Source organism: Syngnathus acus, chromosome 3 (genome assembly GCF_901709675.1).
Source record: "Syngnathus acus chromosome 3, fSynAcu1.2, whole genome shotgun sequence".
NCBI lineage: Eukaryota > Metazoa > Chordata > Actinopteri > Syngnathiformes > Syngnathidae > Syngnathus > Syngnathus acus.
This window is the reverse complement of record NC_051089.1, coordinates 9396279-9418089: the sequence shown is the minus strand read 5'-3', so window position 1 is coordinate 9418089 and position 21811 is coordinate 9396279. Positions and strand designations below refer to the sequence as shown.

General features: G+C 42.6%; 5 protein-coding genes across 7 annotated transcripts; 2 read left to right on the top strand and 3 right to left on the bottom strand.

Annotated features, from left to right (window-relative positions):
• Window position 1: 1 nt before the first annotated feature.
• Window positions 2-5868, bottom strand: cog4 (component of oligomeric golgi complex 4). The gene is made up of 19 exons (XM_037247500.1): window positions 5564-5868; window positions 4949-5031; window positions 4725-4839; window positions 4439-4613; window positions 4107-4300; window positions 3916-4021; window positions 3590-3747; window positions 3473-3531; window positions 3164-3285; window positions 2968-3086; window positions 2487-2653; window positions 2232-2400; window positions 2101-2163; window positions 1913-2026; window positions 1730-1822; window positions 1578-1661; window positions 1204-1305; window positions 806-934; window positions 2-560 (listed from the first exon to the last, which is right to left on the bottom strand). The coding sequence occupies exons 1-19, from the start codon at window positions 5696-5698 to the stop codon at window positions 426-428; spliced, it is 2322 nt and encodes a 773-aa protein (XP_037103395.1). The 5' UTR covers window positions 5699-5868; the 3' UTR covers window positions 2-425.
• A 163-nt stretch (window positions 5869-6031) lies between these two features.
• Window positions 6032-8300, bottom strand: LOC119120883 (zinc finger BED domain-containing protein). Of its 2 annotated transcripts, none has more exons than XM_037248110.1 (3): window positions 7944-8300; window positions 6760-7491; window positions 6032-6682 (listed from the first exon to the last, which is right to left on the bottom strand). In XM_037248110.1, exons 1-3 carry the CDS (start codon window positions 8182-8184, stop codon window positions 6321-6323), a joined length of 1335 nt encoding a protein of 444 aa, XP_037104005.1. In that variant the 5' UTR covers window positions 8185-8300; the 3' UTR covers window positions 6032-6320. The 2 variants fall into 2 exon arrangements, with proteins under 2 accessions (XP_037104005.1, XP_037104006.1); XM_037248111.1 differs by having other exon boundaries at window positions 6760-7488; window positions 7944-8295.
• A 196-nt stretch (window positions 8301-8496) lies between these two features.
• Window positions 8497-13075, bottom strand: gfod2 (glucose-fructose oxidoreductase domain containing 2). Of its 2 annotated transcripts, none has more exons than XM_037247538.1 (3): window positions 12945-13075; window positions 11800-12161; window positions 8497-11253 (listed from the first exon to the last, which is right to left on the bottom strand). In XM_037247538.1, exons 2-3 carry the CDS (start codon window positions 12050-12052, stop codon window positions 10361-10363), a joined length of 1146 nt encoding a protein of 381 aa, XP_037103433.1. In that variant the 5' UTR covers window positions 12053-12161; window positions 12945-13075; the 3' UTR covers window positions 8497-10360. The 2 variants fall into 2 exon arrangements, with proteins under 2 accessions (XP_037103433.1, XP_037103434.1); XM_037247539.1 differs by having other exon boundaries at window positions 12941-13055.
• A 523-nt stretch (window positions 13076-13598) lies between these two features.
• On the top strand, window positions 13599-16273 carry thap11 (THAP domain containing 11). Its single transcript, XM_037247540.1, has one exon. It carries the CDS (start codon window positions 13943-13945, stop codon window positions 14777-14779), a length of 837 nt encoding a protein of 278 aa, XP_037103435.1. The 5' UTR covers window positions 13599-13942; the 3' UTR covers window positions 14780-16273.
• A 1891-nt stretch (window positions 16274-18164) lies between these two features.
• nrn1lb (neuritin 1-like b) lies at window positions 18165-21130 on the top strand. Its single transcript, XM_037247531.1, has 3 exons — window positions 18165-18362; window positions 19940-20087; window positions 20281-21130. The coding sequence occupies exons 1-3, from the start codon at window positions 18296-18298 to the stop codon at window positions 20582-20584; spliced, it is 519 nt and encodes a 172-aa protein (XP_037103426.1). The 5' UTR covers window positions 18165-18295; the 3' UTR covers window positions 20585-21130.
• Window positions 21131-21811: the final 681 nt, after the last annotated feature.

Genomic DNA, 21811 nt, shown 5'->3' with positions numbered 1-21811 from the left:
ACACCATTAATAGATCTTTTAATTACACATTTAAGACTTCTCATGTTTAACTCGAGAGCTCAGTCACATGTAGGTCACAATCAGCACAAGCCTTTCAAATGATACCATCTTGTAATAGAATACAAATACTTTGTTGCTACACTTCATTTCCTACATCCCAAAAAATGATGCCCAAAATGTCTACAGTTGTCCCTTCCAATACTTAAATACATTTACAACAGATCATTAATTATCGAAAATCTTAGATACTTTTACTCAACTAATATTCTACATATGACTTCCAGTTGACAGCTCTTCATCTTAACACCAGCCAAGAGTGCAGCAAATGTCCAACAAGAAATTTGCCTAAACAGATTTTTTTTTTTTTGTAAACTTGCATTGTCTTTGCAGAGCGTATGACAAATCGAAGCTCATCGGTCGCCGGGTCACAGTCGCAGCCTCTTGATATCCTCACTTCGGAAGTCAATGCGCAGTGCTAGAACCTGCCGCACCTCTGCTGGGGTCAAACGCCACGTCAGGGGTCCCGAGTTTGGCCCCCAGTAGTCCAAGATCTCGGTTACCTGCGAGGCATAGAAACAGTTTACCTGCAATAGGTCTATTTTTTTTTTTTAAAGCCACGTACGAGAAAATGACTCAAATAATTATTGCTTTAAAAACGTGCCGAGCAAGCGAAAAGTTTGTGTTTTAAGTTTTATCATTTGCTGAAATTGGCTAATGGTAGTGGTGCGGACTACCAGCCAGGTGTGTGTGACAGAAGAGTGAGTGTGAGAGTGTGTTTGTGCATTGTTTCCAGAAGGTCAATTACCCGCTCCAGGTTGAGGACAGTGGCCATCTGCGTGAGCCGAGCAAACTTGTCCCTAATGGTCCAGGTGGTGACGGTGGTGAGATAGGCCACAAGAGAACGAAGCTCTTTATCAAACTGCAGCCCTCCCAGCTGCAACAAAAAACACCAGCACACTTAAAAGATTTTCATTCATGCGCACTCCCCAAATGCTTCTAAAACTACCAGCTTTCTGCAGTGGCTTTCTATTTATACCACCAATAAACACATTGTTGGAAAGGAAGTGAGACAATCACGCCAGAGGCTTTCTCCCTGTGAGAGACTTCATGAATTATTGCTGACTGCGTTTCATCCACTGCACGTCAGCGATGTGCTGCAGGAGGTGCTCGCTGCCACCTTGTGGTCGAGTCCGGAACTCTCACCCTGCTGAAGGAGCACTTCAGGACCGTCTTCTCCATCTCGATGGATATCAAGCTGGTCATCAGGCTGGTCAGCGTGTCGTAGATAACAGGAGAGAGGCTCGTCTGATGATGACATGGAGAAGACGTTTAAAAACTTTTCATTTGTGAATATTACTGTCAAAATATGGGAATTTCACATTGTAATTCAAACACGTAATTCTGCAAAAACTGGGCATTTCGGGAATCTGAAATGTAATGAATTTTGTGAACAGTTTGAATTGTTGGAAAATTAAGGAAGGAGTACAGTGGAAAAAATGAGCGGAATAATATATCTTTTAAAAAATTGGTACAAAATACTTGGAGATGCTCTTCATGCTAAACGGCGGTGCCGACACCTTGAACTCAGCCATCAGTTGCTCCAAGTTGATGATGAGCAGCTGCACCCAGGGGTCGTTTGCTTCATAGTCATTGAACTCATCCTGTAAGTGACATTGGCGCTTACGAGTTTGCTTCAAGGACATTTGAAGTCGGCGAGCGAGTGCCTGACCTCCTCGATGTTGTGCGAGATGGACAGGAAGCCGCTGATCCAGGGTTTCACTTGAGGCTTTATGGCCGTCGTGTTCAGCTCAGTCAGACCCTCCTAAGAAAGCAAAGTCAAGCGCTGAAACATCAACAGAGCTTTTTGAACAGAACAGGCAATGTTCATCAGAAGTATTGTTGTGCCTCCAACCTGCAAAAGGTCCTTGAATTTTGTGGATGTGTTGACGAGGTCGGACAAGCAGCTCTCAATCTTGGCTCGGTCGCCAGAACTCGCCCCTTGACTGAACAGCTTGGAGCAGTCATTCTGCACGTGGGATTCAAAAACGAGATGACGTGGAGGAAGACAAAGAGAACCGAGGCGCATTATACCAGCATTACCTCGAGGTTCCTTTTCAAAGTTGAAATGTTCTCACTGCACACCTCGGCGTTATTGAGGGTCACCTGTAATCGATAAAGTAATTGAACTTTTTGTCCTTATCTTTCACAATATAAATGTGTGTCAATCTCACCAAAAAAGCAGCCTTGGCATTTTCCGCACTCTCAATGTTGAACTCGGTGTTGAACTTGCCCTGCTGCAAGCTGCTCTGCATGAGGCTGACGGCACTGCTGACGCCGCGCTGGATATCCTGCAGCGTGGTGGCTGGGAAGCCCTGCCTCAGCTTGTTGTACAATACCTCCCTGGCGGGTCAGGGGAAGACCGACACAAGCGTGAGACCCCCCCCCGACAAGCTGCGCTTTATCAAGCGCCTTTCCAAAGCGCTGACCTGAAGTCGGACTCCAGCACCGAGTTGGCGTGGTTAATCATTGCACAGAGGCAGTCGATGCTGGAGCTGGACAGGGCTCGACTGATGCACTTCTTCACGATGTAGAAACAATCGTCCACCATGCTGGATGTCAGCTGACTTTTCTCATATGTGTCCATTGTAACAGCCTGATAAGGAAAAAAACATTACAGATAGTACAACACAACTTGTTTACATTAAATTGGCACAATCAATTACTACAATATAAAACAAAACAACAAAAAATATGGACATAAATTAATGGAATGATTCTGCCCTATACAAGCATTAAAAATAAAGCCTACCAGTGAAGGTTTTATTTGCCTACAGTATATCACTTGCAAAAATATTGAGTATAATCTAATACGTTGTGTTACGTTCATTTAATCACAAGAACTGTATCAAAAATAAACATTTCTTGAATACTGTGTGTATAAAGTGCAAATGGAACAGTGTAGTGAACCTTGTTGACGGACTCCCTCATGTAGTACTCCTCCATTGGAACGTAGTAGCCGATCAGCTCTTGCATGTTCCTGCTCAGCACGCAATGTTTAAGCAACTTCTCCACATTCTGGTGATGTTCTGATGGTCAAATATGCACACACACACACACATCACAAAATTTGACATGACAAATATATAGCTCAGGGATTACTTACCTGCTGTGACGCTCTGGTCGCCGACTTCAAAGTCGGCCATTATCCGTCGCCGCAGAAAGCGCAAGTAAAGTTCCGCCCTCGCATTCATCAAGGCGACTTCTGCCAATACGGGGTCCAGCTCTCTGTCGCAGGATGATACAAATTCACGGAAACACCTGTTCAATTTATCTATTTTTTGCTTCCGTCATGGAGCTTAATACACTAACCAAAATATTAGGAATACGTTTCTGTGTTAATAGGAACTTTTGGACTTAGCTCTTAAATTGGCGCTCGTGAGGTTTACCTAATATTGTGACTGGTAAACAATACCTGGGCTCGATTCTCTCCCCGGGTACGCTCTTCATCATACTGCTCTGGACAATCTGAAACTACAGACAGCATTTAGAAGGTGTCATAATACAAGCTAAATGTCATCCAGATGCAAACTTTGGCAAGGTATTCTCTTTGCTGCATGAACTTGTCCACAATCTTCTGGCACTGCTTGTCACATTCCTGCTGCAGGTGGGTGAGGAGTGTGTAGAGGTGGCCTGGACCGTAATACGTTTCTACGATAGGCTGGTGGGTCTCAACCACACGTGCGATGCCTGTGAATGAGAAATTTTTCTTTAACAGTCCCAAATTCTCCACCCTGTCAGCAATCGCACACATTTTGCCGTTTGGGACCTTGACCAATATGCAGTTCTAACAGTAGTTTCCAAATGTAATTCATTTGAAGTTCAATGGAAAAGTTTCAAAGTTGACCGTGTACTCACCTTCGAGCAATAATGTCAGAGTCTCAGCAAATATGAGTGGAGCTCTTTTCTCGCCCAATTCTCCTCCTGTTGCTAAGAGCAGGTTCTCTTCGGCTTTGGAGGCAAGCTGCGTGTGTGACAACAACGTGTGTGTGAGTCACCAATCCATCCCCTCGGAGCGAACATGTCCATTTCTCCAATTCCTCACTGACCTGAGTGCAGAGATACTGTCCAAAGCGGGCCAGGCCCTGATCATGGAGGCCCAGCAGCGGGAAGATCTTGAAAAACCTCTCCACCTGTGCCAGGTCCACGGCTGCCACGGCTTCATCCAACTTGTCAGCTACGATGACCTTCAGTTTTTTCTCAGCCTCTTGCAGTAGTAGCAGACTGGCATCCACAGTGCTGCCTGTGGAAACCAAACTGGTTGAGAACCAATCAACAATGCATCTGCTGCTTGCAGCCAACCCAAACCAAATGAATGACTCAATCGATCAGAACTTGACGTTTACTTGTTTACTAGAGTTAACAGAGTTATTCTGCATACTTTCTTCTCCCTGTCTGCTCAGTTCAATGACTGACTGGTCCAGAGAAAGGTATCTGTGGATGTGGGCAGCGGCCTGTTCGTAATCTTCATTTTGCAGAGCTGTTTGAACGCCATCCGTGCAGAACTTCAGATCCAGAATGTCATCAGCTCGCTGAATGACGTTATACAGCCGCGTCTATTAAATCAGACACAAACTTTATTAACCTACAAAATTTAAGACAGAGTAGCTGTCATCAATATACTGAATAGTACCAGTATTTTTGGTTATGGTAGTAGATGTGTGTACCTTTGCCAGGTCGAGCTGTCTGACTTTGCGGCTGACATTCTCTGCTAGGCTGCAGGTGAATGTGATCATGCCAGAGAGCTGGCTGGCATCTCCTCCGATCAACTGGAGGTTGGGCCTGAGAAGCGCAGAAGCAATGCATGCCAAGTCAGCTCAGACTTTATGAAAAAAAAGAAGTCCAAGTGTCAGAGTAGTCTTAATGTTGACAATGCGTGAGAATATTTTACCCCATCCTCTGGAGTGCCAACATCTTTGTGTGAATCGTGCCCTCTTGTCCCATCAGCCGATCCAGTTCAACCTCCACTGCTTTCTAAACCAAAGCAAAGACAATCCCAGCTGATTTAAAGAATTAAATAGGTTAGTTCATTAGGATTATTAATTCATTGTGCAGCTCCTTCTTGTGTGCACGTCTTGCCCACAAGGAGTCAGTATAAAAGTGAGATTCATATCCCGGATACTGAAGAAGACGGTCACAATTGCTCAGTAAACTAATATCTGTTGTTTTCACACACTGATTAAATAATATATTGTATTTCTATGTATATTACTGCGCAATATAGGTGGGAATATCACTTGCTAAAGTTATAACACAGCGACGTTGATGCAAGTTTCCTTTGTCAGCTCCAATATTTTTTCTATTGTTGGGCTAAAATGGGGCCGAGAAGCCCCACGACGCTGCAAGGCTGCCTTTCTTTAAAATATAATCACGTAAAACCAAACGTAAAATTTGAGTGTCTTCATTGGTTTCCATGAGCCCCATCCCGGAAGTTTACGTAGCATAACTGAGAGTGAGTGGACACGTCAAGTGTCAAAATGTCACTCGAATGTCATTTTATACAAACCTCTTCCACGCAGAATTGCTGATAAACTCTCTCCAAATCGTCCAGCTCCGTGAGTGTCGAAATTGTGTCCATGCTTACAGAGGATAGATTGCCAGAATCGCATCTTTTCGTTGGGACGGACACGCTATCATCCATTTTACCGCGATGTTAAAGGGCCCGTATCTTGTTATTTTAAGCTTTCCGCAGTTACCTATTGGCTATGTATTACATTTGGCACAAAGACACTCTCATTTCTTTGGAAATTTGAGTTATTTTGGTGGCTGTTTTCCTAACCCGGAAGTAAAATCCCACCTTTTCCCGTGTCGCTGCGGTGCATTCAAGGACGGTGGGATATCGCATCATCCAACATCCGACCAGTAATCAAAGTAAACTAATAATCAAAACTGTCGTGTGTACATTTTTGGGGGGGGGGTATCCAAATGACCTAATATGTGCACTTGATTAAAAGTGAAGAGAACTGTGTAAAAGTGTAAATCAACCAGGGAATTTTATTTGGTCGTTCATCTCCTTGTTAACAATCAGCAAGTAGTGAAAACTACTAAAAGAGTAATAATAGTACATATACATTCAACAGTTCTGCAAAGGTCAAATTAAGATCACATATCAATATCATAGTACATTTTAGAATGTAACTTGAGAACAGAAAAGCCAAAAGCTAAAAAACAGCCGGGGTTTTTTGTGAACAATCTATAAAAATGCCCCTCAAGTGTGTCGGTCGCAATGGTACCGGCAAAAAATAAAAACAAAACAAAAAAACTCATTGTTGGGAAACCAAGGCTGGAATTGCAGGTTCTTGACAAAACATGAGCAACTGTTTCTTTTCCTGCTCAAGCTCCTCCCGCCTCTTCTGCTGCTCTGCCCTTTCTGTCTCCAGCTCTTCCCTCTGTCTCATCAAATCTTTGGCTTCTTCCTGCTGCGCTCTCCTGAGAGACTCGATTTGCTTCTTCTCCATGGCAGCCTCTCTGGCGTTGACTCCCCGCAGACTCTCGATGAGTTCCCTCTGATGCTCCAGAGCTTTAGCCTCCTCCCTCTGCGTCCTCCTCAAAGCTTCAATCAACTCCTGCTCCCTTTTGAGAATGCGCCTCTCTGCGGACGTTACCTTTGAATCATTGACCTCGTCTGAAAGACAATAAATATCTTGGTAAAGCAGCAGCACGCATAAATTGATATGATCATTCTCATCAATCATTCTCTACCTGTAATATCTTCATTGTCCATGACTTCCATGGGACATGCCTCCTGAAGATTACTGGAAGTGTCTGAGGGTGAGCTGGGTTTCGTCGGCTTCAGCACCTTGGACGCTTGCCGACTCGCCTTTGGGTGGCTCTTGGATATGTGTCGATGCAGGTTGCTGGTCTTGCCGTCGATGCATCTAATGGTCTTTTTGCAAATCAAACATTGGGCAACATCCGGACTTCCCAAAGGCTTAAAATGTTTCCAGACGGAGCTACGACGGTGCATTGTACTCCTTGAACTGAGAGGATTTTCAACCACGACTTTTTCTTTTTCCTGTCCTGCTTCCACGGGTTCTCCTCTGTCTGCTTCGAGGACACCGCGCGAATCAGAATTACGGTCAGCTTCCTTCGCAATTCCACTTGATCGTGGATTCACATGCGGGTGGGTCTTTGCCATGTGCCGGTACAAGTTGCTGGTCCTGCCTTCAGAACACATTATCTTCTTCTTGCAAATCTGACACTGAGCAGCGTTCAAATCGGCCAAAGGCTTAAAATGTTTCCAGATCAGGCTGCGACGATGATACGGACCAGCCGGGCATTGTTGTTCGTTCACTTCTACTGTTGTCTCTGCTGGCGTTTCTTTGACGGGCTCGTCTCTTTTTACTGCTACAAGGATGCCATTTATTGCAGAATCAACTTCATTTTGATTCATAGAGACAGCGTCAGGATTCTCCTCCTCCAGTTCCACTTCCACTTGAGGAGAAGAATTTAAAAGGTAGTTAGGGAGATAGTTAAAAACATCTTGTTGCCTGGGTTTGGTCATGTGACGTCATATTCGCAATGCCAAGTCCATATCAGTTAACTAATTTACTTATTACCCGCTTCCTCATTGTATAAATACGCACACACGCGCAAATATATTAATACGAAGCCACATTTAATGTGGGAAAACGAAATCACAACAGTTTTTCACACAGACTGCAAAGTTTATATTTTAATTCTAGTCCACCCTTTTAATGCTTTCCTAATTTAAAATATTTGGTAATGATCACCGTCCCTCGGTAAGTGAATGTGAACCACAGGACTGAATCATGAACTGAACGATGGCATAAACGAATCTTTTGAGCGAATCGTTTTAATGAACCGATTCGAGGGATTCAGTGGGGTCAAACAAACTTTCGATCCACTCATTTTAAGATAGGTACCTTGTGCTTCGTCGATTTCTACAGGCTCCTGTTCACGGCTGAAGACATTGGCGGTTCTCTGGCTTTCTCTTTGGGCGGCCATGACCGCTTCGGTTGGATGTTGAGTCCGCAAATGTCGCCACATCCTCGTGGTGCTGCCCTGTTCGTGTTTAAATAGTATGTCTTTACAGAGAACGCACACAACCGATTTGGGACAGATATCTTTGTAGTAACTCCAAACGATACTTCTTTTACGAGTCATGTTTCTCTAAAAGATCAAATTTGTTTCGCGTTCTTGGTTCAAACTGATCGTTTAATGGCGACTCTTTTCTGTCGAACGAGCAAGGCTGCTGTTTTCTTCTGTTTACTCACGTGCTTCCAAATCACCCAAAAAAGTCTACACTGCTCCCTAGCGGCCATGCAAATAATCGGTTGCAAATGACGCCGGATTCGATTGTTAATCGCATTATTGAAACGAGCATTTAAGAAATATTAGTCAAATTATTCAAAGTTTGTGTAGATGCTTCCGCTACTCCTATGCTTCAGGAGCAGAAAAAAAAGGAAAACACTGAAATTAATACAACTGTATTTATTAAATGAAATATCTGTCAGATGAACAGTCCTCAGACTTAAATACAACAAATTGTGCTCAAAGAGACATGGTTAGAATTAAAAAACTAAAAAAATAAATATTACAGCTTCAAAAGAAATTCACAGACTGACTTACAAACAGGAACAAGACAAGTAATTGTTTTCCACACCCAACCATAAATAATCATCCTCATGCAGACGTTAAATTAATTTTGCAGTGCGCTGGCTAGTAGAGAAAGCGCACCATGTGTTAAATAATTTTACAGTATCAGTGCAAAAACGATAATATAAGCTAAATCAGGTGTTTGGAATGTCTTTTTTTTATCTAAGGACCTCTAGCATCATGCTGCTGGGTAACGGAATTTTATAGTGCGATGATGCACTCTTGAAATTGTCAAAATTTACAGACCCTGAGTAGGTTAAAAAAAAAAGTGTTCTTAATAGTATAAAGAATTGACTGTATGACAATTATGACATCCTAGTCACACGACTGCAATTACAGTGCATGTTGTATTTGAGGCATTAGGTTTTTTTTGCAACCAACAAACTTAAAAAGGGATAACAAATGTAAACAACCGAGTTTCATGCCATTTGCTTGCCATCTAAAATCAACAATATTCAAATGTCTTTACACTGCAAATTTGAGGCGTCTGGCTTCTGCTGGTGCAAGATTAAGATCAGAGCAGGAAAATATATGCACGCTTCACGCTCGAGGCAGCTTGGGTTCTTTAGAGTAAACATCAATGTGTAAAAGAAAAAAAAATCCCTGCTTGCCAAATATGCTGTTTTATACAATTAAATGTCTGCTTTTAATTTTGAACCACATTCAGATGGAATTAGGATGTTTTGGACCATGCTAGGAAAATGTGATTTTCCCACCATCGCTGAAACATCCGCTGCTTTGTGAAGGAGACTGCAAATTGCTTACAGCTTCCGGGAACACAAATCTACCTTGAGATCATAAATGTTCTAAAAAAAGCTGAGCTCTCTCAACGGGACATCAGTAGAATTCTGCCAGTGTGACGAATGCAAAGTTGTTAGTCAACTCGATGCTTTCAAATAAGGTGCCATTGGACTTGGATGCACAATCTTTCTCAAATAAACACAATGTTAACAAAATGGAAAAAAGCAACAAAATCCCAGTACATGCAGGCATAACAACTTTAAACAAGTAAAAGGTTTTCAAATGAGAAAGCATCTGAAAAGAAACACCATGTTTCTCAAGCACATTCTATTCAACAGGTGCCCCTGCCAAAAGAAAGCTCAGAGTAGTCATGTGGTGTAAACTGCAGCTGAAGTAAAAACATTCAGGCCAAGCTCCATCAGATGTGTTTAGTAGTAGCACTTTTGAAATACTTTAGTCACAGCAAGTAGCGATTTGCAGTTTGAAAATTTGAGGACAAACCAAAAGCCACTGTAACCTTTACAGGGGAACTTAAGTCAACCTTCTCAAAACTTTCATGTCTAACTGGCCAATACTTCAGACTTTTTTTTTTTTTTTACTGTGGGATTAGGGCGCTGACATTTGTCCAACACTGGCCTCTGCTGCCGACAGAAATTGACGTCAAAGGGGCTTGGGCTTGCTTGCATTGCAAACTTAACAGCTCAGCTGTTTTCTGTCAAATGACGTTCGACCGGTTTCAGCCACGTCACTCAGTGTGCGGTGGCGGGCCTTAGAGGACAGAGTTGTGCAAAAAGAACTCAAATATATAGAACAGTTGGATAAATGCGCTCAAAACTTTGGAGAAGGTCAAACTAAATTCACCCGTCAACGCATTTTCGGATTGTCCTGAAAAATTCCCCCAACAAGCCAGAGATGCCAATCTTTTGTGAGTAGTGTTTGATGATTAGTTCCTATTTCTGTGCAGAGCTTCACACAGGTTATGGTTGGGATCGGGCTCCTTACTCATGATCTCCACACATTCCCACTCTCCGCTACAGCTGGAGCGCTTGACGGCCTCAACTACCGTCTGCACGTAGAGGCCGTCCTCGAAGGTGGGTGCCGTGGCAACCGGCCCACGCGCCCACAACCTGCGCTCCTGGTGCGCTTGGAATGACTGTCTGAGGGCCTTGACCATGGCGCCCAAGCCTAGCAGATGCGGCAAAGGTACGTCTTTCACATCAGGTCCGGCTCGGCCGCCGTCGCCGAGCAACAGCTCTTCACATTTGCTGCCGTTGCGCTGACCGTACAGTTCCGTCCCCCTGGCCACCAATCTTCCGGTGGATCCAACCACCATCACCTCATGCAAGAAGGTACCGGGCATATTGAAGTTCAGGGTCACGGTGCAGCACACGCCGCCCGAGCACGGTCCCATCAACATTTGGAAGAAGCAAAAGTCGTCGCTGGTGACCCGTCGGATGCCTCTGATGGTGTCATTTTGCTGGACGAAGGTGCGCAGCAGGCCGTGAACGCGCTGGGCCCGCGTCCCCGTCAAGTAACTTAAAAGGTCGATGATGGCCGAGCCCACCGTGTGCAGGCCCCCGCCTCCCATCAGGTCCTCACAAGTCCAGCCGTACGAGCGGTCTAGAAGGCTGGGCCCGTACACGCGCACGTCGCATACCTGCACTTCACCGACGTATCCCTCCGCCAGCAGCTGCCGCATCGCCGCAAAAGTGGGAAGGAAGCGCAGCGTGTTACCCATGATGCTGAGCAGCTGCGGGTAATACCTGGCTGCGTTCACCATTTGAAACGAATCCACAGCTGTCGCAGCTTTCTCGCTGACAACATTCTTACCTATGCCTGCACACAGACAAAAGCAAAGTGTCTTATTATTCAGAGAGTAACACAATAAATTACAAAATAATAATCAGGTACAAAATGAATTTGCCAAATGGTACACGGTACACGAGATGCAGTGCGGACATCATCAAATACAAAGACTTGGAGGCTCCACCATCGTGGGTGGGACACATTGCGCCAGGAAGTTGCAACTAGAAGAGGAAGCTGAGGTCAACGCTCAGGAATTCCATCAGATAGTTCTCCGTATTAAGCATGCTGGTGAGCTGGCCGGCTCGAGTATGTCTTTTTTTGTTCAAGCTTGAAGTCTGAACTCGCGCTCTGGGGTAGGACGATTTTTGGGAGATGCTACCCATGAGAAAGAGCACTGCTGCTCTTTGCATCCCTGGACTATTTTCTCACTTACTCGTGAGTTCTGAAAATGTAGAAAATCCAAAAATTCTTTCAGACGGTATTGAACATCTGGAAATACTGTGACTGGTTAGCACCGACACCTGCTGCCAGACGGCTATTCATAAAAGTCACGTGCGTGTGTTTCTGACCTCTTACCCAGTGCTTTGACAGCAATCTGCCGAGTCATTGAGGGTGGGATATAGATGCAAACAAGGTCAACATCTTGGTGTAGCAGGACGTCATCAGATCGACTCGTGTGAAAGGGGATACCGAGCTCCTTTGCCAGGCTGCACGCTTCCTCTTCGCTCCTCCCCCACAGTGCATGGACCTCGAAGCCCTCCGCTTTTAGCATCGGGACCAGCACCCGGGCTGTGCTTCCTGTCCCAAACACTCCGACTCCTGGCAGCATGACGGCGCAGCTTGCTGCAGCTTACGTCAAAATCATGTTGTCGCTAACATACATCCCGACTGTAAAGTCACCAGTATCCTCTCAGGTGTCTGGAAGTGAGACTTTCTCTCTGAAAAATCAGAAAAGGCAATGAAAATTTCAATACTTTAGTGAATAAGCCTTTTTATACAGCGCTTTCTAAACAACTTGACGGATGAGTGGTCATCATGTTTGACTTCAAGTTACCATGACAGGATGGTCTGTAATCTCAGGAAAAATAAATACTATTAATAAAGCCCCCAAGTCACAGTAGGAGAAAATACATAGCCGTAATTCATCAGCAGGCTCGGGTGACTGTATCGAGTGACTGATACAGGGACAGATAATTTCAGAGTGACATTTCGACCAGCTTTTTTCTTTTGGGGCTGTAAAGCCAGCATTTTGGAATGTGGTGGGAGCACCTGACAACAATGTTGTTCTTTGTGGGAGGCTTAACTGAAACCTCTCTAAAGCTTTCACATAAACGACTCAATCTTGTTTGTGTTCTGAAGAGGAAAAACAGGTTTTATGTTAAACTTACACTCAATGATGTTAAGCTAGCTCTGTTTGTGTTGCTTCCAACCATATACGCAGCATAGTGTAACCAGACTCTCTCTTTTGACAGTAAAAGTGAATGTGACACAACATTGCAATGATTAACCACTGATAAGACAAGCATCATACAAACAAGAGTCGTTGAGCAGAGTGATAAGGTTCGCTAGCACGTTTGCCAGCTAACAAGCTAGCCGCGACAAAGACATATCAAACAGCGGACGAGAAAAGTTACGACTCAATTGTTAAAATATATCATCTCATTGACGTATGATTATTTAAAAAAATAAATAAACAAACACACGTAACGTTTGCTACCTACTGTGTTTATGCAAGCGAGTTCCTCAACAACAGCAGCAAGTGCTCAGCCGGGCGCTGCCCAGTTGCTAATGGTAACTTCAGCAAAAATGATGGAAGTGAGTGCTCGATCAGAGATGTTAAAACAAAGAGATGGTCGCATAAGAGGAAACGGCGTGCAAGACTACAAATGCTCAGCTTCCTCATAGAATCGCTTTATTAAATAAATGGTAGAAAGTCAATGTGACGATTTTTTTCTCTCTCTCGGGGTAAAGGGTTGTTTAAAAATATGGAACTTACAGTAATGCAAAAGTCATCTAAATAAAGAACATTAACAACAAGTATTTTATTATTTCTTTTGGTAATAGCAGTGCTAAAAGAGCAATTCACTGGTGAATTATTTTCAGGACAGGCTGCTCAAATCAAGTTTATTATTGTTTAATATTTTGTTGTGTACCAATATTCGCTCCCCTAAAACTTCATGCAAAGGTCACTGTTTTCCTTGAAAAAAAAATATTATTAATAAAATTTCCTCTTATAGGTAGTGCATTTTAACGACAAATATTTTTCATAAATTAGACTCGAGACTTTACGACGAGTGTAAAACGCATGTAATACAACAAGTAACCAGCGATGGCAGTAGCTTCCAATTCGTCGTGGTCGTGTAGCGCAAAGCATTCTGGGATTTCTAGTCCTAAATGGCGGGCTTCTGCCTTGACGTCGCACTCACCAAAACTAACTAATCGTTTTCTTCTGTAGACAAAACAACAGCCTCAAATAAAGTAAATCTGTCGATATTATTTGAGCTTCATCTAGATACAATCGCATGGATTTAAGCTCTGGTATAACGAAAATCTCGCCAGGTTCGCTGGAAAATAAACAGGAAGTTGTTAGCGTTGTGGGACGTGTAGTTCCGGCTACAGGCCGCTAAAGAAGATATCGCGCACAATAAAGAAAGTGCACTAAAAGCGTCGTAATTCGACGCGCAGATAGACTTTGTGGGCTATTGGCGTTGGTGTTACCATGCCTGGATTTACCTGCTGCGTTCCCGGATGCTACAGCAATTCGCATCGTGACCGGGACCTGCGCTTTTACACGTTTCCGAAGGACACCACACTCCGAGAGCTGTGGCTGAGGAACATCTCCCGGGCCGGGGTCAGCGGTTGTTTCAGCACCTTCCAGCCCACGACGGGGCACCGGGTTTGCAGCGTGCACTTCGTGGGCGGCAGGAAAACCTACAGCATCCGAGTGCCGTCGCTTTTCCCGCTGAGGGGTGTGAACGAGCGCAGAAGTCGACGGGGCAGAGGTAAGAAGCTGACCACGACGGCGGCTGCAGCCCCCGCCGGAACGACCTCCGGAGCCACCACCGGGGTCGTCATCAACACCGTGCTGGGGAACACGGCCGAGGGCGGCGAGGCCAATGCCGGCGGCGAGGCCAGCGACGACAGCATCACGGTGGTGCAGATCGGCCAAAACGGGGAGTATCTAGGCATGGCGCGACTACCCGTTCCGACGGATGCGCCGTTCACTACCCCTGTCGGCGCTTCCATCGAACTCACCATAGACGTGGATGACTCCTCGGCGGATACGAAGCAGACGGTCGCGCAATGCATCAACCTGACAGGCAACCCGCTGGACCACTCGTACTCGCTGACCACCGGCACCACTTCGGCCGAGCTGCTGCGCAAACTCAACGAACAGCGGGACATCATCGCCCTGATGGAGGTGAAGATGAAGGAAATGAAAGCCACCATCCGCCAGCTTCGGGTGATGGAGGCTAAACTGCAGGAGGAGGTGCGGGAGCGGGACCGGCTACTGGGCGGCCACCCGGTGCCTCTGAACGTCAACAAGAAAATCTAGCCAGAGACGAGAGGGTGCAGGGGAACTGAGGGACATTCAGCCTTTGTGCAAAAATGTATTTTCAATAACTTCAAAGCTGATTTTCACAGCCCTGATTGTGTACAAATAAATACATTTATCTGTAGTTGTGTTATCTGTAGTGTCATATAGAAAGCCGTTTGAGCATTTTATTCGATATCTATATAGTATATATATAGTTGAAGGTTCTGCAGACTAGTACAACAACTGTAAGACATTTCTGCACACTAACAGGCTAATTCAGAACCACTACATGTTACTCTTGAGACAAAACTGCACTCGTTGACATTTGGTGCTACTAGAACTACTGCTAAAGACTAAATGTAACTAATTTCACAATATCGCATACCAAGGACTGCACATTTATTCAATACCCTTTAACAGTTTTTTTTTCATTTACTGCCTTGGTCTACTGCTTGACCTACATTTTGGTTCCACTAATTAAGTCCAATAGGCTACTAGTACATGACACATACATACTAGATGGGCCTAGTGGTGTTACTAGTTAAGCACAGTTGGTTACTAGTAAGGTTTAGTTGCTTACTAATATGGCAAGAGGCACTAGTAGTGGAAAAATCATCACAGTTGTTTTACTAGTGCGCTGAACTGTCCTAATAGTATATGAACCTTAAGTTGGGCAACAAGAATATCGAATAAATGCTTAAAGAGCTTTCTATATAGAGTGTATCTTAAACAGCAGTTTCATCCAGTTTACAGTCATAGCCTTGCAAGTTAGACCAAGTTAATTAGAGTTGGAAGGAATATTTTCAGTCCACGATGTCCATTTTGTTGTGAGTGAATGGAAATTAGAAGTGCCCAATGGCATACTTACTAAACTGAGAAATATTGTTGGGAAAATACTTGTAGGAGGTGTTTAGACAGGCTTAAAAAAAAAAAAAAAAAAAATCAGCTCAATGCCCAAATGTGAAATTTGGTTCTATCTCGGGACTATTACATTGCATCTTTTTTTAAATGCCTTAGTGTTGATCTGTTGGACTGTACATAATCAGATGCTAAAAAAACAGACATAAATGTATTACAACAATGTGTTTGATTGATAAAGTACTTTACAGCATTTACAATATTATTCTTCGACCCAATGAAATTGGACTATTTGGCAAACCCTGCCTTAAAGCAATGAATAAATATCAGAATCCCCTTTTTCTTTTGTTTTCTGTTTGTGATATAATTCATTTCTGTTTATGATATAAATATACAGTAGAAAAAAATGCTTGTCCAGATGACTTTTGCATTAACCGTTTCCATTTCCGATATCAGGACTACAACGCACGAAAGTTGCAACATGCTAACATTCTGCTTTTGTCTTTTAATGGCCCTGTTAATGGTAAGGTGTTTCTCAACTCGCACAGTTTTATTAGCGGCTGCATCAACAAGTGCTTTACGCACAATGTGTTACCTACAGACATTTCTATTCTTTGGACTGATGATTGAGTCATTAAATAACATTTTGAAGTATATCTGTTGTTTGTCTTATTCCACAAGCAAATAAGACAAAACATTAACTGTGTTGATTTATCAGTAACACTTTCTTCAGCACTCAGCGTAAGGAATTTGTTCTTCCTTCCTTGAATTTCACCCATTGTTAATAATATATCATTTAAAGTCTTTTGTGCACATTTCAGAAGTGGTGCACCAAAGTGGTAGGTAGAGTTTAGGATTTATTAATACTGGAGAAATAGTTCTCCATCTCAAAAAGGTTGGTGACCCTGATATTACTACTGTAGCTGAGACTACAAGTTGCACCATACTTTCCTCCCTCTAGATGGCGCTTAGGTGACGAGCTGCATTATTCCGGTTTGGATTGCCCTTTGCTCGATTGATAGATAACTCGTTTAGAATAAATTATAATCAACCTGACGACCACCGGAGTAGTGACATGAACACTTGACAGTAACAATAATGATAATGATGTCAACGGTAAGGATGGATAAAGGGACGGTGAGTATTCCACAGAGTGAGGACTCTAATCTCGTCTGGATTTTTTTTTTTTCTGCTTCTGTGTGTTATATAATGCTTTAATCCAGCCCTGTCAATCAAATTGACACAACTATCTTCTTTTTCATGGGCTGCCATTATTACAGCCTAAACCTTTGCATTTCTTATACATGATGATGTTATCTGGAAGCAGAAGTAAAAATCTGGAAAAAAAAAGTTTCAAGTAAGATTAGCTCAAATCTCACGTAATGTTTGCGGTTCAAGGCAGCAATATACTTTATTAATGTGTGCTAAGCATATCTACAAGGCGACAATGTGAAACATGTCTGTCAAAGAAAGAAAGAAAGAAAGAAAGAAAGAAAGAAAGAAAGAAAGAAAGAAAGAAAGAAAGAAAGAAAGAAGGAATGAAAGAAACAAAGAAAGAAACAAAGAAAGAAACAAAGAAAGAAACAAAGAAACAAAGAAAGAAAGAGGCAAACAAACAAACAAACAAACAAACAAACAAACAAACAAACAAACAAACAAACAAAAAGCTTGTGCCCAAGTAGCTTCCATGAGGATGTATTGATTCAGGCCAGTGGCTTCAGACAGACAGATTAGTCTTCAGTTAATGGTTGTATTAAAGCGCAGATTAACAATGGGCTCCTATTCTTTCTCTGTCAGTACAGATGTGAACCAGGATTTACACTAATGCACAGTGTGAGCCATCTGCAGGAGCGTGTAGCACATTATTTGGAGGACAAGGGGTACAAAGGTGGATGATGTCAAACCAGGTCATGATTTTGAAATCTTATTTCAGGTCAATTTGACTAGTTAAGAGCAAAGTTTAAACAGAGATGTCTCGTTTAAGTGTCGTAATTTTGACGTTGATTTAAAAAGTTGTCTTTACATTTTTTCTAGCACATCACAATTTTGAGATATTTTCAATTCCATTATTTCAAATTAGTCTTACCATAGCTTTCATCATGCTCTGTAATTCATTGCTCTGATATTCCAGAAAAAAAGAGCTATTTCTTTTCCCTTTACAGTGACTTTAAAGTAAAGTGTCTTTTTTGTCCTCTTCAAATAATTTATAATAAACTCATTGTGGCTTTGCATGACTCCCACATGGATTGGAAGTCTCAGGTGGGCTACATTCTCCCATCTGCATTGGAACACCATCTGTTCACATAAAAAAAAGAAAAAAAAATACTCATAATCATGTTTCATCTCCCATGTGTTTGTTGGACACATTGTTACAGTGTCTCACCATAGGTATTTTTATAAAGGTTCTAAATACTAAAGACCGGAAATTAGAATGCTTTAATCCAATGTGCCGCGTTGGGATGTGTTGGTCCAAACTCTATCATGACGCACATGCGCGCATGAGCGCACGCTAATCCAGCAGCTTGTGCCTCTGTGCGTTCTGTACTTTTGCAATCTCATGAATTCCCAACGGATGTTGGAAGGACGCTTCACATTTTGTGGATTTCCATTTATCAGAAGCGTCACATAAGAGCCTCTGTGTCGGCGGAGGGACTCGATCAGCTCAGTGGGACTTTGATGAGCCTAAAGATGAAGTCCCGGCCAGGCGTCACGGCTCTCCTGCTGCCCATCACCTTCTCCATCAGTAAGCTTGGTTCGCTTTTGGTCTTTCTGAGTGAGTGTGTGTTCAATGTCAAGGTTTCAGAGCTTTGTTGCAATTGAGTGAAACATAGATGAAAAACAGATTACACATCACCATTTTTTTCTTGATAAATGTTGAATGTTTGAATAAATGTTTATGTTGAATCATATGTTAAGAATGTTGATTATTTATCGTGTAGTATAAATATCACCGAATTTGATGTCAGGTGTATCAGAAATTGCATATGTGGATATGTGAGTAACATTAGACAGTCAGTAAGGATTACTCTGCATGCTGTGGAAGGGAACCATTACCAAGGCTGTGTTAAAATATTGCCTATTCAAGGATAATTCTCACTCTTGATTGGCACTGTCAGAGTATCTAGTGGTGTGGAAATGCACTACAAGCCATCATGAGGAGACATGTTGCTCTTCACTCTATAATAAGACTATACAGGTGGTCACTGCAGCAAAATTCTTTCTGCACATGATATTTCAGCGGCAGCATTTTTTCATCCTAGTACCTAAATATTGTACACGGCAACCAAAGTCAGAAAGTGAGTGGAATCAATTTGAACATTTCTATTGAAAATGGGATTCCTAGCACACACAATGAGTGGCGCTCGGTCTTGTAATGGTTCTTATTTCATGATTGAATAGGCTCCATTGACCGCTGTAATCCTAAGCATGCTAGCGGGTAGAAAATGGATGAATACGCTTGGTAGAATATTGAACCCTGCAGACTTACAAGAACTCATCTCATGTCACAGCAAGAAAGAGTCTGGGAAATAGTGAACAATTGTTCCAAAAAAGAAACCTCAAGCTTTTTTATTTCTGCTCCTGCTATAACTCTTCACGCAACGAATATTTGAATGCAAATGGTGAAACAACACATGTAGACAGATGATATAATAATCAGCAGTGTAACGAAAAACTATTTGAATCGGAAAATCAAATGTGATTTAAGAAATGTGAGTGCATAAGTAATGCCGATGGATCGATCGAAATGTTAGAATTTAGTGTAATTCAGTTCGATGTTGCTGATGATTTGTTGTTTCTTTTAATTTAATATACTTGAACAGTATATAGATAAGAATACTGGGCAATATTTTGGTTTTTACATTTTTAAAAAAAAATCTGAAACAAGTAAACTTTTCTCAATTATTTTTTTTGCACTTATTCCAAATCTGCCCTTGTTTTTCTCTAGCACATCAGCTTGTCCTATTATACAGGGCTACCAAATTGACCCAAAACCTACTGGACTAGTCAGCTATCGTTTCTACATAAAGCTTCCTTGAAGGGTTGTATTTTGTGTCTCATCAGTGCCGTCTGGCAGTGCTTATGTAAGGCCACAATGACTTAGGCTTTGACAATATGTAATCCTTCCAGATGAATACAACACGACATATTTTTGCCTCTATTTGATCCTTACAAGCATATGGACAATACATTTTACTAAACTACATGAAATCCCCCACCCATCCATGAGAAGTGATATTGTTTTGACCCCAAGTGCACAATGTGCATGCATTGTCCAGTACTACATATTGTACATGTACTTTTGTTCCCCTTTTTCTCCAGGCTTGGTCCAAGTATGTCATGGAGCTGCAATTGCTGTTTCATGTGGTTCCATCTACAAGAGTTTTGCACAGTGTTTGCTGACACTCGGGGATAGTTTGGTGGAAACACAAAAAAGCCAGGACACGCAGGACATTGACATCATCTGCAGGTGAGAATCAGCCTGTCACAATCAAAATGATTCACAAGGCCTTAGTTTAAGGTATTGGGTACTCATGAAGGCTGTCGATACCAGCCACCGATAGCTAAGGTAAAACAAATTTGACCGATTCATTCCTATCATGTGGTAATATTTGATGGCTTCTTTCCACACCTAATCTTCCTCATTTTTTCATTCCTTCAAGGTCCTGGAATGACTTCCACGCTTGTGCCAACACGGCCATGTCTGGCTGTCCGAGAGACGCAGCAGCAGTGTGGGAGTCCCTAAGACAAGAATCCAGGAAAGCCCAGTTCTCTGGGAACCTCTACAATATGTGCGCCAGTCTCACCACCCTCGCACCCAGCACTGTGCCTACACCCCTGACCCCTCCCACCTCGGATCAGACCAACCAGGAAACACTGAAGGGGAGAACGAACCAATGGGGCCCTTCTCTCACCACAATGTTCTTTCCAACTTGTAGCACTTTGTTAGTGCTGCTCAGGATGTAGCTTCAGTATTTTACAATGGATTCAAGTGGGTGCATTTGCATAGTTTTTGCCAAGAGACCACTTGATTTAGAAACAGACTGGACACTATTTACTCTATATTATCACCTGAGCGCTGACAAAATTGTACTTGTGTGGCTGCTTAGGAACATACGTATATGGTAGGTGATCAGGAAAATAATAATACCATCTTTATTCTTCTTAAATCACAATGACAGTCAACAGCCAGAAAGATGATCCAAACACATGAGACCAGATCATAGGTCAGGAGTGTTTGTGATTAGGACTCAATCCTAAAATCAGGATTTCAGAGACGTTTCTTTCGTTACAGCTTTCCAATGTATTTTAGCACGATCAGATTAAATGCATTGTTCTCAAAGAGAATCTGACCTAATTGAAATAGTTTTGGTGAGACCAGTGGACTGCAAACAGCTGCCAGCTTTTGACAGAACAAAGTCCTTTCTGGCTGATATGGTCATACTGAAGATATGAAGTCAATTCAAACACTGTACATGTATATTATGTTGACATTTATATATAATATCATTTCCCCCTTAAAAATGTTGAGGATACTATGTGCGATTACACTTAGTCGGTGCCATTGCAGTAACTCTCTGATACAAAAATATGTAAAAAAAAATCATTAAGACTCATTAAAAATCCTGCGTGTAATAAAAAATATTAAATTTTATTTGATTTTATTCTCTGTGAACACAAATGGCACCGATCCAGTGGAATGGCTCATGTATGTCAGACGTGGATTTGGTTCAATCACCCCCCCCACCCCCCTACCAAGGTATTATTCAACAAGATATTTGTTATTTTTATGTTTCACAGATATCAAATGTACAACAACATTTTTTTAAATGAGATTTTTTTTTGGGAGGTAAAATGTGACTTTTTCAGCTAGTGAGTGCTGGGAGTAGTATTTGCACACATGCATGCGTGTACTTGATCTTAATACCCTTACACGCTTTCATAGCAATCGTGGCATGAGTATATCAATCTCGCCTGTCTTTATTTATTTGCTGTGTTGCATCCACCGTGCACCTCCAAACCTTTAAAACAGTGGTCCCCAACCTTTTTTGGGCGGGAGTGTCAATTAAATTTACATTGCGCTGCTCCTTCTGGTGTCCTTGTCTTAGCCACTTGGGGGCAGTATAATACAGACACATTATTGAAGAGTTTCACAACTGGCCCAGAGGTGGGCGTGTTCAGTCCTAGAGAGAC

Bases quoted from the DNA above. Each gene is read 5' to 3' on its own strand.
- cog4 (XM_037247500.1), bottom strand. From the start codon at position 5,698: ATGGATGATAGCGTGTCCGTCCCAACGAAAAGATGCGATTCTGGCAAT. The intron at 4,301-4,438 runs GTATGCAGAATA...TGGTTTCCACAG, and splicing joins GAGCAGACAGGGAGAAGAAA to GCAGCACTGTGGATGCCAGT. The intron at 2,027-2,100 runs GTAATGCTGGTA...TCCCACGTGCAG, and splicing joins CTTTGAAAAGGAACCTCGAG to AATGACTGCTCCAAGCTGTT.
- LOC119120883 (XM_037248110.1), bottom strand. From the start codon at position 8,184: ATGACTCGTAAAAGAAGTATCGTTTGGAGTTACTACAAAGATATCTGT. The intron at 7,492-7,943 runs GTACCTATCTTA...CTTCTCCTCAAG, and splicing joins AGAAATCGACGAAGCACAAG to TGGAAGTGGAACTGGAGGAG. The intron at 6,683-6,759 runs GTAGAGAATGAT...ATTGTCTTTCAG, and splicing joins GGACAATGAAGATATTACAG to ACGAGGTCAATGATTCAAAG.
- gfod2 (XM_037247538.1), bottom strand. From the start codon at position 12,052: ATGCTGCCAGGAGTCGGAGTGTTTGGGACAGGAAGCACAGCCCGGGTG. The intron at 11,254-11,799 runs GTAAGAGGTCAG...GTCTGTGTGCAG, and splicing joins GATTGCTGTCAAAGCACTGG to GCATAGGTAAGAATGTTGTC.
- thap11 (XM_037247540.1), top strand. From the start codon at position 13,943: ATGCCTGGATTTACCTGCTGCGTTCCCGGATGCTACAGCAATTCGCAT.
- nrn1lb (XM_037247531.1), top strand. From the start codon at position 18,296: ATGAGCCTAAAGATGAAGTCCCGGCCAGGCGTCACGGCTCTCCTGCTG. The intron at 18,363-19,939 runs GTAAGCTTGGTT...CTTTTTCTCCAG, and splicing joins GCCCATCACCTTCTCCATCA to GCTTGGTCCAAGTATGTCAT. The intron at 20,088-20,280 runs GTGAGAATCAGC...CATTCCTTCAAG, and splicing joins GACATTGACATCATCTGCAG to GTCCTGGAATGACTTCCACG.